Source organism: Amphibalanus amphitrite, unplaced genomic scaffold, assembly GCF_019059575.1.
Source record: "Amphibalanus amphitrite isolate SeventyFive unplaced genomic scaffold, NRLGWU_Aamphi_draft 000911F_arrow, whole genome shotgun sequence".
Classification (NCBI taxonomy): domain Eukaryota; kingdom Metazoa; phylum Arthropoda; class Thecostraca; order Balanomorpha; family Balanidae; genus Amphibalanus; species Amphibalanus amphitrite.
This window is the reverse complement of record NW_024882405.1, coordinates 165,391-185,210: the sequence shown is the minus strand read 5'-3', so window position 1 is coordinate 185,210 and position 19,820 is coordinate 165,391. Positions and strand designations below refer to the sequence as shown.

At 47.1% G+C, this 19,820-nt stretch overlaps 1 protein-coding gene across 1 annotated transcript; it reads left to right on the top strand.

Annotated features, from left to right (window-relative positions):
- The first annotated feature begins 9,758 nt into the window (after nucleotides 1-9,758).
- Nucleotides 9,759-19,129, top strand: LOC122367968. The gene is made up of 3 exons (XM_043341539.1): nucleotides 9,759-9,887; nucleotides 15,447-15,525; nucleotides 18,155-19,129. The coding sequence occupies exons 2-3, from the start codon at nucleotides 15,447-15,449 to the stop codon at nucleotides 18,886-18,888; spliced, it is 813 nt and encodes a 270-aa protein (XP_043197474.1). The 5' UTR covers nucleotides 9,759-9,887; the 3' UTR covers nucleotides 18,889-19,129.
- The last annotated feature ends 691 nt before the right edge of the window (nucleotides 19,130-19,820 follow it).

Here is a 19,820-nt window from a genome sequence, read left to right as displayed (position 1 = left end):
ATGTCGGTCCGACGTCGCCCCGACGTCGGCCTGACGTCGGCTGGACCTCAGCAATTGATCTCGGTCCGACGTCGGCCCGACGTGGGCTGGACCTCGGCTGGACGTCGGTACATGCGGGCATACCCGACATCCAGCCGACGTCGTGCCGAGGTTTGGTCCGACGTCGGGCCGACGTCGGCATGCCGATGCCGAGATGCCGACGTCACCCCGATGTTTGTCGACGTTGGGCCGACGTCGGCATGCTTACTGGGTCTTACCCAAAACAGTACTTTTTTGCCTGAATAAAGGATGACGTAGTGGCCTCCCCATCAGTTGGAATGGAAAAGCATCAGGCTCCCTTAAATCCCGGAGGTCCTCAGTGATGAGGGAATGAGGGGTTGAAACCGATCAGGTGCTCAATGCTCAATACCAGCAAACCTCAGGAGTCACCAGCTAACCTGAGACCTTATAGAATTGGGTCCTGTAACTGTCTTGCATCCTATAACGGCGCACAGCCGCCTCGTTCTTTCCGCATGGGGGGCGAAGCGACAAGAGGGCAGTCGCACCCCTTTCCTTAGCCTAAAAAAAGATAGCTGTGACGAAAGGAAGCCCCTTAGCATCGACAAAATTGATCTGCCATGGCCTAGAAACCACTTTGCGATATCGTCGCTGACCCCGCCGATGTGCATTATCACCTTCTCTTTCGTATGTGTTGAAGCGGTCCAGTGTTCAGCCGACTCAGCTCCTCTGCCACAGTCCTCGGGTCCGGCGCCGGTGCATGTTCGGTCATCTGTACCACCGTCCGGTACGATCGGTTCGGCGTGCTCGCCCCTCCCCACCTGTAACCGGGCTCTCTGGTGAACGTGTCGTGTCCAAACTAAGGCCACGAATGCGTTTACACGGTCAGCGCGGTTGGTAAAGGCAGACTTAAGTGGGTGGCGACTGAGCTTGTGACCCGAGTTGTATGTATCTATACCTAGTAGTTAACGGACCATTGCAGCGGAAGTTATGCAGGTTATGCAATTATTAGGAACGATGCAATTATTAGGTCTCGCCCTCGGTACCTACTGTAGAAACAACCCGAGTCATAAACGTTACCTAGAGGCATATGCCCTCTTCATGCAAATTCAATCGATCATGGAATAACTTAGCACTCACCTGTGCGGCCACTATCATAGCCAGGCTCCCCAGCACGGTTAGGTGCATGGCGTATACCGCGCAGGCGGAAACTGCGGCGGCTGGTGGGTCGGATCAGGTTGTACCGCGAAGTACCGTGCGGAGCAGCGGTTGAGGACCGACAGAGCTGGTGTGCCACAAACACAGTCGCTCTGACAGCGCTGCAAAGTGCAAACTGCCACGCTGGCGCGGTGGGGATGGCAATGTGGCGAGCAGCATTGTTGTATGCAGCCGAAATATCGTCCCACCCATTTGTGGGTAATTCGAACAGCAGCCCGTTGCAACCGACGGGCTGGTGTTAGATAAGATAGAATCTGTCGTTTGTTCGAGAGAGGCTTGTTTTGTGCCAGTTTGGCCCATTTTCGCTGAGCCCGTAGCTGAGCCGCCGCTCACAGCGTTCACTGGTCGGACACTGTAGCCGCCATGCAAATGATGTAGGTATGCCTATACAATATAAGTTGAAGTTGTGCTTTGATAGGTACCTACCTATATGTAGTTATAGTTGTGTCTGTGTGTATATAAGGAATAGGCATACTGTAACTATACATCTACCTGCACTATCAACTTACACAAATACGTGTTATGAACTTATGACCAATATGCCATGTTAAAATTACGATTTTCACAGACTCACTGAATCATGGTATAGGTATGTACGTAAAACGGGTTGTTGACAAGGCGTGATTGAAGAATGAAGAAACAAAAGTTATCGTTATTCTCTTACAAACGTAGGTATTCATGTTGCACCATGTACAACTGAAGCACAAAATTAAGGATTAAGGAAGCTCGCCAATAACAAATCGCCACACAGGAGTCGGTGAAAATAAAATTAAATAATGAAACGCATGTCATAGTTGATGTCTTATCAGGATGCTGATTTTAAGTCGTCCAGGTCCATACCTGGCGAAGCGATAGATAGACTTACTTTCCCGGATGATGAGACGTTCAGGACACGTTTATTTTACATTATGTAAGCTGGTCCAGTTTGCTATACTATAGTTGCTTGATGCTTCTTCCTCTTTGAAGTGTTAATGACTTCAGCGAGTGCAAGTAAGGCTACTTGTGCGCTGCACGACGCACGTGCCACGTCATCATTAGGGATTAATTCAACCCTCTCATGTCTGAATACTCTTGAAGAAGTTATCTAAACGTTCCCAAATTGTTTCAGTTGTTAGTTGGTTTCGGTTAAATCATTCAATCCAATTAAAATTATGTTAGGCCTGTATCATATGCACTGTTTATGTATGTACTACTACTTATATGAAATAGATACAATTTGTGCTAAAGAAAGTAAGCACCGTAACACCTATAAGAACCGTTTACATCCAACCGTTGTGGGAAGTCTGATGCGGGGAAAAGTCTTTTTGTGGAAAAGGCGCTATAGTTAGTCCGGTATCTCACTCTATGGCTAGATTTCTACTGATGTTGGCTCTATGCGTCCTCTGCTTTGAGACGGGTCAAGTCAAACGAACTGTTTATTACCTACTGTGGTATACCCTTGAAAGCTCACATTGAAAATTAACCTAGAAGTCGTATCTATGCTCTTCCGTGAAGAAAATACGGCGTCTAATGTGAATGCGGAAAAAATGTCTGCAAAAAATGCTCTCTGCCTTGCTAAAAAAATGGGTTATTGATCCAATAGGACACCGAGGCGGTCGGCGCAGGTGATAGTGTCAGTTTTCACTATTACGTGCCCTGATAGTGATATTGGTTGTCCAGAGGCGGAAATGAGGGGCATTTCCATGCAGTCGGCGGACGGAAGGCGCCATGAACTCCATCGCGAATGTATGAGTGGCTCCTGTCTTTGTGATTTATCCAGCCGGCATTAATGGAACGGAGCGATCGGCTGGTCCACTGGTCTGCAGGCTTTGTGGTGATTGCCCCGAGTAGGTACACCATAGGGAGGCATTTTGAGAAAATTGGTGGTGACATGAATCGATCTAAAGTCATTCATGAGTGGAATCCTCGCTGTTCTAACACATAACAGGTATTCATGCATTCGATTTTTTTTAGTTGTGCTTAGCTAAAAATAAAAAGAAACTGATGACGAAATAAGAAAAGAGCATGTCCCCACAAGGTGTGCCATATTTTTATTGGGGACACTAAACAGCTTGAATAAGCCATTTGTTTTGTACGGTATACCATTCTTGTGCAATTCGTTTGATGGGCGCCTATGTAAATGTGTGTCTTCATTGCCTGTTTATTTGGGCACGTAGGCAATCACACCGTATAAGGCTTGCGTCATGTCCGGTTATGTTCGAGTGGTAAACACTTCCATAAACGGGAATGCAGGTTCCATAAACGGGTGTAACACTGGTCAATACAATACATCACACCCGCAGCGTTACCGCAAACCAAAGCTGGGCGGGGGCGGGGGCGGCGCCATGCTAATGTGGTCGGATCAGGAGGCAGTATCCGGTGAGCCGCCCTCCCTGAACGCTCTCAGACGCAGATTAGCTCTCTGATTGGTCATCACATAGGCTGAGGTCCATTATCCCGCACGAGGACCTACCTCTACAAGGCTCTCAGCTCCACCAGCGTTGGTGTTGTTGTGTGCAGTTATACTCTTTTTCCGGGGCATTATTGCTACCTACGCTTTCTTATATTGATTAATACCTATATATTGGTACATGAAACGCTGCCCATGATGTGTTAGCTTTGAAGCAATTACATATACGTAGGCTGAGTAGCTACATGTACCAGAGACATACAATCCGTACACCGCATGTCTGTGACTTTGTGTAGAATGTATGTACATTGTACATATACATATTATTTATAGAATGTTACGCAAGTACTCTTTGGAATGCAGAATGTGGATGTATGGTAGGAGCGGAAAAATTAGCGGCAAGCGCCCGCTGCCCACCACAACGTCCTACACGGCAGGCCGTTTTTGTTCTCTGCCAACGTCAAACGTCTGCTTATAATTGACATTTGAAACAGTTCCTGTGCCTAAACTGCTGGGTAAATTGCGCACTACATTTTCAGAAAAGCAGCTCACTGTCAATTATGCTGTTCCGGTCGTAAGAACACTGATCACTACGGGCAGTAGACTCGAAGTAGACAGCTGTTGACGCAAATGAATGAGACGTCAAGCAGCCAGGCGATTTTCATGAACTCCGTCTCCGTTTTTAATGTTATGTGCAAAAAATCAAAATAGAAATCCTTTCACTTTGTTCGCAGCCATTGACGTAGCAGCCCTATTGTGATATCTTTATTATTCTGTGGTAATATCCACGTACGTCATTCTCAACACACAGTGACGCATAGGTACACGTACGTATACTGCGTCCCCGATTAAAGGTAGTGTGCCACCTTTGAAAGATTTCCCATTTTATTTTTCCTAGGATAAGAAGCTTCTGTTTTTACCTAATATCGCAAAAAAATCAAAAATGGGCCTGGAATAGTGCCTTTTTCGCCTAAAAGTTTTTCGGTTTTTAGATATGTATAACAACTGTAGTGGGCTCACCTGCAAACAGGCGTCGGGCAACAATCGCGAATGCGGCGCACTTGTGACAATAAGCAAAGGTCATTTTAGTGTTACGACCATACGACGTACGGGAATGAGTTATCAGCTGTCTAATCGTAGACAACACAATGTCGAGCCTTAAACTGTAAGCCCGTATTGGTATTGTTTCTTTTATTTGGCTGTCGAACATTATTTATGGTTTGAAATATGATTTTATGTAAAATAATTGATATGAAAAAGCCATCTTATAAGTTATGACCCCATTTCACCACACGCAAGTGGCAGAAATGACAATGATCAGCTGACGCATTTTTCTTGGCCGAAGTCAGAGCGCGCGGCCCGACGCACCACGCGTATTTGGAAATTCCGACCTCGACGAGCATCAGAAGCCACCTAACAGGCGTGTTCGAAACCGCAGGAGATGATGATGAACGGGTTTATCGAAACTTGATTGGATGAGCATATCGGTAATAGCGATTTCAGTGTGTGCATTTATTGTTCATAGTGGTGTGAAATGTGGTTGGGGTACGACCGACAACCCGTCGGGGCGAATTTCGCACTGGGGTACTCAAAATTTGAAGAATTTAAGACGTTTCCATGAGTTTTGAAGGTATGGATAAGTTCTAAAAATCCGGTTCTCCTTATCTGGGCCATTAACTCCATACGGTCCAAGAAAGCTGGCACACTACCTTTAACATTGGTCTGTGAATGTGCTATCATAATAAAGAAATTGCTGATTCATTGTCTGCAGAATAGTAAAAGTGGTCCCAGAAATTATCATAATAATTTCATGGCTTATACAATGTAATTGTGTGCATTGTGCTGGATATATGCATGCTTGTTATTGACTTAGGTATTGCTCCCGCAAAACAGTATTGTCCTAAAAAAAAAAAAACAGAACGATGACGTAGGTAGAGAAGGGTGTCTGACTAAATATGATAAAAAGAAACAACGCCAAAAAGAAAACAAGGATAATGAACATCGAAAAAAGGACAACTGCCAACTGCTTTTAGATTATTTTAACACGCGCACCGACGGGGGGGGGGGGCCGATATCCGCCTCCCTGAAGTTTTTCGCGATTAGCGGGAAAACCGCGGCGCATAGCGCCGCGAAATTTGGTATGACTATTCTTTCATTAATTTTACACATGGTGTGCAAGTTTGAACCTCCTTACTTTTAAGGTCAGGTCACCAGGTCACTTTGAATGACCCAACCTCAAGTCAATTTTTTGCAACTTTGTCACCGTGCCAGAGCTACAGTAGACGTCGAAGGCCTTTGAAAGTCGCAGGATGTCATAAGGTCATTAGTAGCTACAATTTGTATATCTTGGAATTTTGATATCGTTGACCTAAGGTCAGGTCAATTTCTCGACCTCCCCTTTATAAGTCAATGGGGGAAAAATCAACTCCCTGTTTTTACCACTAAAACGGGTCGGAATGGCCCCATATACCATACATGACTTCATATACGATCAACCTTCACTACCTTGAGGTCTGTTTTGCTGTTGGGCAGCTGTGAGGTCATGTGACGTCATCAAAGGTCACCAAAGGTTTTTTGCCAATAACTCCGTACAGGAACAAGCTACAGCCGCGTGGATGGTCTCATTGTATTCAGCTCGTCAAGGCGCATCGAATGATATACATGATGACCTCGAGGTCACGTGACCTGAGGTCAACCTTTGACCTTGACCTTTCGAGGTCAACATACATATCATTCGATGCGGATTGACGGAGGATCACGATGATGCCCTTAGTTTGTTCCTATCTTGACTAGTTCGAAAGTTATTCGAGAAAAACTCTCTCCATATCTATGTAGCGCCGTCATTTTGACTTTTTTACCCCTGTGACGTCATCTTTGACCTGACCTGAAAATGACCTTAGTAAAAATTGTAGACCTTGTCCGTGCGTATCCGATGCCGTTTACCGCTTGTCGCTATCTTGCTTCGTTCTCGAGATCTCAGGGGGGGGGGGGGTCGGTCATCCGCCCCCCCCCCCCGTCGGTACTAAGTTGGCGCAGAACCCCGTCGGTGCGCGTGTTAAAAGAAATCCTTGTTTACCGATCCTAAGAGAAGTGGGAATAAAGTTAATTGTTTGGAAAAATAACTCAGGAATACCAGCCATTTGCAACGTTACATTCAATGAAATAAGTATGTATGATGCATGTGAATGAGTATGAAGTTGTTACAGTAGATGCGCCATGATATTTAATATTCATGCAATCGTGCACTAAGATACTACTAACCTTCCGTTTCGTTTTTGGCTGTTACATGGTGTGTCAAGCTGCATATATACACTCAAATGACTTATCTGATGGAAGTGCGTTTAACGAGTTAACGATGAAATAATGGCGGCCATAGGAACAAAATGGGTTTAATTGGGGCCCTGAAGTCACGCCATGAAGTGTGACTTATTGCAAGCGTTTCCATTATTCCGTGCTGGAATAATAAAAAATTCAGTTCACACAATGCTGAAGCATGCTTGAAATAGTCATCCACTGAAAGGGAAATTTATTACAATCGTCCTGACGGCATTCTGTCAAGGCCGAGAATGCATGGCACTGTTCACACATTCACTCTCTATAAAATAACGTTTATGTCTAATTTTCTTAAATGAAATTTGGACTTGTACTACAATCAAAACAAATGAGCTGTAAGGATTCTTCCCGGCCTGCGAGTCGCAGCTCGCTGACACGAACAAATGCGCCCATTTCCTGAGCGGGAGTGGCGCACATGTTACGCGGCCGGGCCGGTCCGGAGCGGCGGCCCGATGATGACTCCCGATGGAGAGGAGCGACTGGCCGTCGGTGCCACCACATCCGGTCAGCGCCGGTGGTCACATCACTCTGAGGAGCCCCCGGCGACAGACGGTGTCGGGCCGGTCACCGCGGCTCTCAGCGAGGCCAGTCTGCACTCGGGGAGGGGGGGGGGCACGGTCAGCCCACGCCGTACCCGAGGGTGTCGTCATTTCAGTCAGACTCATCTGACGGCACACTGCAGGGTAAAACTGGCACTGGTCCTCGTAGGAGTATTTCAGTCACAACATTCTGCGGAATGAACGGTGTGAACTGTGAACGCACATTTTTTATTGTCAATGCAAGTGTAATTGTGGAGTGTTTTTTTTTTTTTGGGGAGGGGGAGAAGATTTAAAACTTTCAAAACGATGGAAAGGCGATTTTACGATGCATTATCTCATCCATATACAACTGCATGTATTTGTTTTGAATTTATGCATGTCTTTATTTCAGAGTAAAATCAAACCATGATATAGGGCACCATCAATGATTATTTAATAATATCGATGGTTGTTTTGAATTATCGATCAATGTGTTATGGATCGATGTGTTAGTGCTCTACTCTATAGAAATGTTTTAAATACAGTTATTCAAAGCAAAATTTCTTAAGCAAAGAATCAGTTCAGCACTTCGCACATATAAATTTAAACACATGTTTGAGCAACTCATGCGCGTTGTCGGTACAAAATAGCTACAGACTCCCTGACACGATGTGTGTTCACGCCTTTCACAGGTAGAAATAAGCGGTATTTGCGGGAGTCATGCAGCCAGACACGGTCCGGATGCTGCTGACGTCACCAGCCTACGCCGGCGTGGTCTATTTTAGGAGCTGCCGCTACACGTCGCCGACCGTACATGACCTGATGATGTTTGACTTGCCAGGTCCATTCATGCACATGTCGATACTGGTCACTGCTATTTGTTTACGTAAGAGATGCTGAGTTTATTATGAATCTACGGCTGTTAATGCGTTTTTGTCTCTTTTTCTAAATGCTTGCAATTTTCTTATTGGTTTTAACCAGGGATGCGGAGCCGTAGAAATTTCAGACGGCTCCGGCTCCGGCTCCGGCTCTGGAGAAAAAAATCGGCTCCGGCTCCGGGTGAAATGTCATGGCGGCTCCGGCTCCGGCTCCGGCTCCGAGTAAAATGATCCGGCTCCGGCGGCTCCGGCTCCGGCGGCTCCGGCTCCGGCTTATACTCAGTACATCCACTATGCGATCAATTAAATGCGGGTGGAAGAAAAAAGGCGATGGGATTGGTACACGTTGCTTCTGTATTTGTATAACAAGGCTATTTTGAATACCACATTGTTTTACGCCTTGTACTGTCAAACCGAACTAGGTAAATAATTGTTTCCTCGTAAGAAAAGGAGCCGGAGTCGCCCCCCTTTTTGACGGCTCCGGCTCCGGCTCCGGCTCCGGGTTATATTGTTTCACGGCTCCGGCTCCGGCTCCGGGCAAAATATGCCGGCTCCGGCGGCTCCGGCTCCGGCTCCGGCTCCGGCTCCGCATCCCTGGTTTTAACATCCACTAATGAGAGCAAGACATCAACAGGCTTACGTAGGTGGGTCGAGATTTGTGTGTAACCGCCTCTGGCTCAGTGCATTTAGTGTCTACATATGAGCCGCCTGAAGTCAGACCTCATCTCAAGCAATGCTGCCGGTCGGACGTCTGGCCGTGACGTGGTAGACTGCACCGCCGAACAGCGGTGTACTGCGGTACAGCCTACACTGCCAGTAGAACGGATACGGCTACTTCCAGCAGGGTAACTGCAGGAAGTGGGAAGTGGGCGTGGCAGCTGTTTGTGAAATGCTTTTTATTTAAACTTCTTACAACTACTAAGCTGCCTAAATTGAGTGCTACCTGGTTTGACTTACACTGACTGCTTACTGCTAGGCTATATGTTCGCTACCGCTGCGCTAAATGCATCACATAAAACTGATTTTTAGGTAAGTGGCTGTGAGGAAATAAAACAGGCAGTCTAGAGGGCGAGAGGTTTAATATTTACACTGGCTAAGCATGCTAGACAAGAATATAAAGTCTTGTGAAACAATGCAGCTTATGATAGTCTCATTACCATGCCATATTTCCCTTTCTATTTGGATTTTACATCACAATTAACAAATATTTACACTCTACAGTTTCTCTCACTACCTCGCATGATAAGACGCTGGTGCTTCATGTGGATTTGGTTTGGAGTGGGCCGGTGAAATGGGGGTGGGGGGTGCGCCGACCACCGCTGTGCGAGCCACACGGCGCCGATTTGGCCGTCCGATCCGAGGATCTGGTCCGCCCCCGCGGCGACCCAGGCCGACGGACAGACGGACGTGCGGCGGCCCGATCCGGGCAGTCAGAGGCGGGGGCTGCCACCGCTCGGAGGTGCCACCGGCAGTCCCGGCTGACCAGACCCGACCCGACCCGACCAGACCCGACCAGACCAGACCCGACCTGACCGGAGACCAGCAGCGGCCGAGGTGAGGGTGGCGAGACGGAATAGACAGCAGGGACAGGTGCGCTGGTATCGGTGGTCGACAATGAACGCTGGTTACGAGCGAGCGAGCGCAGCGAGCGAAGTGAGTCTTTTCAATATAACGGAAAAATCTCAGTATGAGCGGCCCGGCCCGGCCTGTAACGCTTTTGAGAGGCTTATATCTCAGCAACCGCTGGACCGATTGGCCTGCGGTCTTTTTTGTTTGATAGCCCCATCCCTTCTACCCCGTAATTGACTACTTTTGATATGTATCTCAGTGACCGTCGTGGCACGTGCCACGTGAAAAGTCAAGGGTGTTCAAGCTGTTTTGCAAAAGTAGTGATTTTGAGGGGCTCATATCTCAGCAGCCGCTTGGGCGATTGACTTGCGGTAATTTTTGTAGGGTAGCAGCATCCCTTCTACCCAAAATAGGATACTCTCGATGCATGTGGGTCACCCCCAGTGCACGTGCAAAATACAACAATAAGAGGTGCCAAATTTGTTCCCATTTCAGTAACTCGGTAATTACTGGGGCGATTTCGCTACAACTTGGCATACAGGTAGGCACCCACCAGGCAATGCATTCCCATGTGTTGCGGTTAGGGTGCTACTGCACGTGCGCACGTGCAGGGGGCGTTTCCAGATCTCGAGAACGGCTGGGTCGATTGCGCTCAAATTTGGTACACGGTTGGGTACCGGTTAGTAGGGTGCCGTGCAAAAGTCATTTTGGACCCCGTTTGCACGTGCGCACGTGCAGAATGCCGCTTCCAGATCTCAGGAACGGCTGGGCCGATTGTGTTCAAATTTGGTACACCGCTAGCGACCGGTTAGAAGGGTGCTTTGCACAAGCCCGTTGGAAGTACCCTCTCGCCCTTCTGCACGTGCAGGGCTCACTATCTCGCTCGCTCGTTCTTCGCCCAAAAGGCGTTTTACTGGTTTATGGGTTGTGGGATTCTGGTTTAAGATCCGTCTGTTGTTACTTTTATAGTCTGTATAATTGGGTTGAACTCAAAGGGAACAAATTACTTTCCTCAACTTAGTATTTTGCTACGGTTTGTGAGTTTTCATGCTTAACATGATTATAGAAAAAGAACAAGTAGGAAAAAATTAAAAATGCTTTCTATAGGAAAACATATTTTCCATCTTTGGCTATATAGTGTTTACAGAGGAAGCTGATTGCGCATTGACCAATCATATTACCTAACTCCGACTAACTGCATGCTGACTGGCTGACAACTGGGCCTCTGCCATGCACAGGTGGCTGCATTCTAGGCATTCTTCCGTAAGGGAAACATTCATGCGTAAGGGAATGATTTCGGAACGAGAACTGGAATTTCGTTGCCTTGGGTTGGGCCGTAAAAGCTCCTAATTTGTGATGGTCTCCGCTCAAGTTACAAAACTGCTATTTCAGTCCAAAACCCCATGTTATAAATGTGGTATATTTCCTTTAAAGAAGCAGTCTTTTTACAGAAAGGGTGGATTAATAGCCCGATTTTGGCATAAGTGCATCCTCGAAGTTAAAAGTCGTTCCGTATGGTTTGAATAAGCAAACTATTTCATAGAAGATAGAAGCCTTTTCCCGTCGAAAGAAAAGGAAATAAATAAGCAGAGCCCTACACTCCTTTATGCTTAGAGATGAGACTGCAGAAAACTGCTTGCAATTACCCACTGCGGCCTCATTTTGAAATTTCATGAGCATATTTCATTTTGCTCGCATGACTATCTAAGAATTATCGACCTGTATTCATGCGTACATCTACCTGCACGGGGCATTAATGCATTCATTCGAGAGCCATTTATCTCGCCATCTATAAAGAGCTGCGTGAACGCGCCATCGTCCATTCACCTTCACATGAAAGCATTGTCATAAGAGGGAACTCGTGTAGGTAATATAATATATGTCCATCAATGCCAGATAATGGTTTAGGCATTTGGTCTTCGTCCCGGCGTAACCCGATCATCTCTGGAGACATTGTTGTAAATGGAGAGATATGAAGGCACTGCGGTAAATGGAGAGGAATGGAGACGTAATGGAAGGGCATAAAAGACTCCATTTAGGTCTGGTGGGTGGAATAAGCTTCATGTCCTTTTATAGGTGGTTCTTCACGATCTGTGAGAAGTGATGGGTTAGTGGTATACCGTATACGAGTCTTATTTTCTTTAGTATTGAAGATGCATTGAAAAGTCATTTGAAAGGTACTTGTGCTTCTACAAAACAGATGAAGAGTTACGCTATCTAATGTCTCATGAAAACAATGGAATAGCATGATACTTTTTTCCCACACTTTATTTACACTTGGCGTACTTTCCACTTACACTTTACACTTGGCGCAAGACACGAATTAATGAGCTTCATGCATTGCAATTTCGTTCCAACTGGCAAACACTGGTACCTAACTGGCACCCGGCGGCCGCGCTGGGCCTCCGCGCCACCCGCCGGCCGCTGGGGGGGGGGGGGGGCATATAGTTGCCCCCCTTTACTTCTGCGACGATATCGTCGCAACGCGAAGAGATAGAGAAGCGAAACTTTGCACACATCTTCCTGAATACCTAGCCTAGGTTGTATCCAAATTTGGTGTTGATCCAATATGAATTGACGTCACAGTGACGTCATATGTGAAATTATAGATTTGCGGCTCTCATATTCCTCACGATACATCAGATATATGGGACCGAATATAAAGGACCGATAATTGGTCAGAAGCTAGATGGAAGTGTAGTTAGATGTTTTAGGATGACAGCAGGTGCTGTCTAGTTCATTTACAGTTGAGTTTCATGCTCAGCGTCGTCAGAAACGGTCCATATCGGAAAACGGCAAAACTTTATGACGTCACTGTGACGTCATCTTTGGTGCTACAACCACCAAACTTTTCTCAAACATTGCCTAGGTATTCATTTGAAGATATGCCAAGTTTCACGTTCGTAGCTCATCAGGTTTCGGAGATATTTCACAAAACGTAAAGGGGGGGCAACTTTATGCCCCCCCCCCCCAGCGGCTCGTGGGTTAAACTAACTAGATTTGGTTTCTGAATGCCTTAAAAAAAAAACACACACATGTAAAACATTGTATAGGTGAATTTTAAATCACTGTACAAACATCGCGCTCGAGTATTCTATGGATTATGCTGCCTGGTCTGATGCACTATGTAATCTATCAACAGCTCAGATTCACTAAAAACAACCTACGCTGGTATATAAATCAGTCACGCACTTTTCTGCGCCAATAGCTAACTCCTTTCCCTTTGAACTATTGCTTCCCCATGGGAGCTAAGAGAGAAGTGAATAAAGCAGGCGAGCTCTCCAGGGAAAACAGTCCACCACGTATCGGGTCGATCGACCAAACTAGCCGCTGACCGGATAAAGTGGCCGAAAGGTTAGGATGGCGGCCCACTATGCAAGCACTTCTGGTGCTTTCCAGCCTCAAGTCCCTAACGTCAATGCCGTTGGAGTAAAGATGACTGGGAAATACATCGAAGCGCTGAATATCATTTCAACTCATCGGGTTCGAGTATAAGTTGTACCTTATAGGTATACGTTGCACCATTTCTCGTTAGCACTTGGGTTGTTAGGAAGCAGGAGCAGAGTCCAGCATTTGTGGGCGTTGACATGTTGGCTCAAGTGTCCTTAAGAGAAGGAATTTCGAACCAGATCAGAACGAGGTCATTGACCAGCCGATGGAACCCAGGAACCTGCCACAGCCTGTCATGAGGCAAAAGAGCAGCACTTAGTAACTGATTGGAAAAGATAGCTTTGCTCCTACTCATGTCGAAATAAGAGGCTGCTGATGACGACCCATTCTCGTAAAGAGCGTTTCGGTGGGAAGAACAAGGTATTCAGTTGCAAAAATTTACGAGACCGTTAGTAGAACGGATGGCGTTTCATTGCATGTGCGGAATAAGCCCATCATAACAATGAGAACAAGCCACTAACAAAGCTTACGGAAAGTTAAGACTCAAGAATGGCGCACGAACTACCTCGTCAAACAGTAAGACTATCAAAGTTTTATTCAAACAGATAACGGGTCATTACTCCAACTGTGCCTGAAGGCCTGTGCCATTCTCGGAGAGACCTCCAGCCTTAACTTAATTGTCTCAGCACATTGTTAGAGATCTTAAAACACTTCACTACTTAATCCAAGTGGGCCACTGATACTGTCAACCTACCGGGAATGCCATTTTCTAGCAAGTAGACACAGCTGGTTCGAATTTCGCCTGTAAGTGCAGGAAATGGCCCTGCAGACATCGACCTTAGCCTGCCCGAGGACAGGACATCCCATTAAGCGACATTAGGCTGCTAACCCGTCTGCAGAGAGGCCCTGCCATGGGGTTGTCCGCTCCGGCATTACAGCAAACCATCCGATCCATTACGCGGGCGGAAAAATGCTCTCGGTAATGCTGGCGAGCCGCCGTGATGAGCTGGATCCTGCGGGTCGTTACGCGTACCGTCCGCCTAGGCACACAGGCTCGCGGATGCCGGCCCCCGCGCGCGGCAACGCCACAGGCATAATGGGCACCGGTGACCTTCTTTTGTGTGACCTCTGCACTGTATTCCTTGCACAGTGAGACGGAGCGAACGACCGTCAGGGAACGATCCGTCAGCTGCGGCTGGAGGATGACCGATATTAAACGGTTTATTTAATGGAATGCCGGACACACAGTTACTTCTGAATTTACTGGCCATGCTTTGCTGGGGGACCATCCGTCGTTTTAAATGGGGCGGTAGTTCATAAGTGCTGATGATGTCGTTTGCACAATATCAGCGTTTCCAGTTTGTCCTTGTAGTCACGTATAGTGTGTACTTCACTGTGCTAAATGCACGTGCAATACATCTGTTGATGGTTGCGAGTATCATCATACTGATTGTCGTGCCTTGTTTATGCTTACAGGACGCATAAAACATGGACCGAATTTCATATGCATGGCGGAAATAAGACAATGAATTGTTAAGCATCCCTCATTTTACGATGAGGAATACTCGCCAGTTCCTGGACCCTGACATACAGAAGGGGCAATTTGCTTTGTGGATGCTTGATAACCAAGGCAATGCACCATTCCCCAGAGTTGTTAGTGTTCTAAATGTGTGACTAGCCAAAGCCACATGATCATCTGGCTGGCACCAAAATACTATCAAAATGAATTAACACATGTTCGAGTCATCCATTAAAAAGAAAAAGAATACCCGATTTGACTTTAAGATGAAAAAACCTACCACTATATGCTAAATCATTATTTCTAAGAGCTTTATATCGAATTATGCACATGTCTATTTCAGCTCTGAGAATGTTCAAAACAAGGCTAGACTACCCACCAATAATCTGATAATCTGATGCCTGTCAAATCTTAACGTATGTAGTTTCGAAGCTCGGGCCGATCACGCCCCGGTGTAAAGTCACTGAAATGTCGTTTGAGACAAACAGTTTGACCATTGTTACCAGTTTTGATACAATAAGTTGTCCAGAAGCTTGTACTCTGCTGTCTGACGTTTAACCTACTGACTATCTCTGCGGCTTTGAATGGACCTTCAGCATGTTATTGAAGTGATAGTGAGCCCTGTCCTACCGCAGATGATGCCGTCCAGTCTGGTGTGGATCCTGTTCTGTCTGCAGTCGGGCGCAGTCCTGGCGCTCGTGCTGCCACTCAGAGGTGAGACGTAGATCCGACGTAGTTACATACCAGCCCTGCACAAATTCACCTTCTGTTTTCTAAAATAGCACCTTGAAGGGCATCCCTATAGTGACCCCGTGATCGCGGTCATATGTCGTGGTTAACGAACGAGGCTTTGCTCGACTGTCAGAAACGCAAATACAGCCCAAGGGGACCAATAAAGGTAGATAGAGAGAACAGATACAGATACAGATACAGATAGTTTATTCGGATCCTCCATAAGATGGATTTTCTGGTACCCACGTCAGTTACATAATATGCAAAAGTACACCACAATGCTGCAATAAAATAGTTAAAATAGATCATACCTATTACATCATAAAATGTCGACTCCGTACGCTACCAATGTATCACATGAAACTGAGTCACATGTGGCTATTCCAAGTGCTAGCTGCACGGTAGAAACTGCGCCGCCAGGTAGTTGAAGATCAGAATGCATACGCCGTTTATTGTTTATCCGTTCATAAAGTATAATCAAATAATATGTAGCGCTAAACTTCTACTTTTCGCAAAAATTGTGACAAAAATATCGGCAATAGTTCAAATAGTCCTGAGTCCAAGCAGAAAGGCCCACAAGTTATACTGTTCCATTTTGCTGACACTTTGACTGCCGTACTGTACGGTTTACTCTTCCCATCGAGGTGTGGCGGACCGTCGCGTCGAGGGGAGCCGAAGAGCCGCTGCGGCGCTCCTCCGATTGAAGGCCGCTCAACTGTGTTAGGCCGGCGGCGTGGGCCGCGGCGGCAGAATGGCGGCAAATTCGGCATTCAGGCGGCGATCAGCACGCTGATTACAGAAACGGGCTTCAAACGAGGCCATCAATTTGAAATGCCCAGTCACATACTGAATCTGCCGCCTGTTAGGTAAACATAAACTACCTTGGGGAGGGGCCTGAGGAATTTGCGTGCATGCAGTGCGCACAAGGTTGCAGGGCCCGATTTTATTCCAACCAACCACTCACTTTTGTGAGTGAGAGGAGGCATTTGTGTCGCTCACAAATGCCTCCTCCTTCTCTCCCTATTAAGCGTTCTTCCAGGCATACGAATGCCAATGCATGTTTTATCACAAACATGCGCGATGAACTGAAGAATGTGTACATTTTGGATACACTTCTGATGCTGAATTGATTGCAGAAGGTTAACAATCTTTGCAATTTGTGGCACGATCCAGTGCACAATGAGCTATGCTCAATCAAGCACTAATAATTGTTTTGCTGTCTAATGTGCTGTGATATCAAACACGATAATAACGCTTCCCTTCAGTCATACATTATTAGTTCCCATTCTTTCCAATATGCCTCTGATAGCACAGATGTATATGAATATGTACAAGAAAAGACAAACACCCAAATGTTTGCGATGCAATCAGGGCCTGCTTCTGTATCCGAGGAGGTTTGGCATCATTCGTCGTCATGATAAAGTGGATCAATGCCCACTTACAGGGCAAACAGTAATAAAACCGTTACGATTCAGGGTGAACTTGAAGGCTGGGGATGAATGTGTGCTGTCCTCGATTTATGCTGCGCACAAACTACCAGGACAAAAAAAAAGTTTTTTTTTCTGTCAATGCTTATTTCAGTCATGCCTTATGAATCCAGTCTAATATGTAGGCTTTGCACATCGAGAAGGCTACAAATCACTCATGTAATATAAAACAATAAAATATTGCTATATTTATCCCATACCACAGCCTTCATGGAGCGCCTTCGGGCCAAGAGCAGAATTGATGATGGGTCAGCCCTCCCGAAGGTTAGCCGGCAGCGCAGATTGTTTGCTGGCATTGTTTGGGCCCCCTGTGAATAATGTTCCATTTACGGCTGATGCGATGTTATGCGTCACGATCGTCGTTCGATTGATCGGCCGCACCGATCAGCCCCGCCCTCTCATAGCCCGCTGGCTGTCGGCTGATCAGTCACGTGCTACACCTGAGGTCGCCGGTATACTGAGATTGGGGGCGCGCAGGTCGAGTGTGGGTGTGGGCAGGTGAGGGGGCGGGAGGGACAGGGGATGGTAGCCATCCTCTGTCCTGTTTAGTGTAGAAACGCCAGTTTCGAAGTTTTCTTGTGGCGTCAATAGAGCAAGGAATGGAAATTTTATGTCAAACTACAGTCAATTTCATGATCCATCCATTGCCTTTGCAAGAATAGCTTTCGAAGTAGAATGATTCAAATGTGGGCGCATTCTTAGATCAAATGACTATGTCGGAGGGCTTCAAATATATGCTGACTCACCGAAAAGGTATCATTTTAGGCCATTTTCCAATAAAATGGTGGAGCGTGTCAGATGCCAGACAAAACAATAAAGGGATATCGAACTGCAAGAAAAGCAGGCTACGAGTGACAGAAATAAACGCTGTAGAGTGGACTGCCTCTACAATTGCCTGTAATAATGCCAAGCATAATAAATTTCTCAATTGATATGAAGATGAGTCAGCGGTGCAGCATGGCGTGCTGTAACAAGTGGCACTTTTTTCCGTGCATGAGCGTCTACGGTCTAACTCATCCCATCACTGACCGGGCATCTAATCACATCAGAATTAACCCGGCGCCTGTCTAGCCGCCCTGCCGCCCACACTGCCGTACTGACCGCTCTCTCTCTTTGTCCCACAGATCTGGACTCCCACTCGCCGTACGCCATGCGACCTCCACACGCGTTCCGCCGTCTGCTGGGACACAAGAGAGCCGAACACTCGGCCTGGTCGGCCCCCGGCGCCTCCGAGGACCTCAACTGGAAGCGTGCTCCCAACGGGCTCGGAGCCAGTGGCTTCTACGGCGACGTCTTCAACCAGGGCTTCGGCGCGTTCTCCCCGGTGAAGAGAGGATTTCACGCAGGCGGCAGGATGCACAAGGCGACTGGCGGAAGATTTAATGAAGGTTCCGTTGGTGAGGGATTCGAGACGGCGAAGAGGCGACCGGAGATGACCGCCAGCGGATTCTACGATGACGTTTTCAGGGGAGGCATGGGACTCTTCGAGCCAATGAAGCGCAGACCCGAGATGTCGGCAAGCGGATTTTATGACGATATCTTCAGAGGAGATATGGGACACTTTGAACCCATGAAGCGTAGGCCCGAAATGTCAGCGAGCGGGTTTTATGACGACGTTTTCAGAGGCGGCATGGGCCACTTTGACACGATGAAACGGGAGGTGGGCGGCGGGCCGTCCGTCGAGCCGTCAGCCGTCTCTCAGGAGCTCACCGGGCCGAGACTGGCCTCCGATCGCTCGGCGGACGAACTGGACGAGCCACGCGCCAAACGGCACGCCGAGGACGAGACGCTGTCGGCCCAGGGGCTGGTCAGCGAGCGGCTCTCCGGTCCGGAGCACCAGTTCAGTACGATGCGGTAGGCGCCCGACGGGACGGCCACCTCAACGCCATCTGGCTGCAATACTGGAACGACTCGCACGGCTAGCTGTCATGTCGGAGCGGTTCAACGCATAGCTCTCTCTCCGAAAGAAGTTGAGATATGGCTAGATTACTATGATCCGTATTCTATGAACCATTTCAAATTGATGCTTATTTTTATAAATAACTTACTGGTTATCTTGGGGATTTGAATAGCTCTTTGAACTGTTTTCTTCAGGGCCTCGTCTAAGGGATTTTCACTGGGGGGGGGGGGGGGGCAGAGACTGAAGGACCCAAACCTAGGGTACCCCCAAATCTTGTTTTCTCAACGAATTTAGGCCACTTATTTTTCGTCACACCTAAGACCATGATTTTTTTAAACAAAAAACAAAAAAGGGCAATCCGAGCCATGCTCGTATAGGGGGGAGGGTCGAACGGACCCCCTTGGTTTTTCAAGAATAGCTCACGTAAAAGCGGCTGACCGCGACGAAACTTTCAGTACCCTCGCGTTAGTCAATTTTACACTTACTCTGAAAATGTCATGACCCTGACCGTAATGACCTTTGACCTGTGACCTACTTTTCGAGACCATATTTGGCCGGAATCGCGATTTGGCGTATGTCGGCTCGCATTAGCCGCGCGTTTGCAGTCTTTTCGTGGTTTCAAGCGTTCAAACATGGAATATGATATTGCTCCCATGCATTAGGGTGGGCGTCAAGGTCACCGGGAGGTCTGGTCAGGTCATTGACCTTTGATGACTTCGGTTCACTTTTTCGAGTTTTACATGATTCTAGGCCAGTTTTTGGAGCTGAATTCGAATTTAGCAACCATTTGAACATTTACGAAGTAGTTTTGGTGCCTTCGTAACATGTTTTGAAGCTGTCAGAGCCAGAGGCGGTTTCCACCTACTACGAATACCCGGCAAAACCCTTAC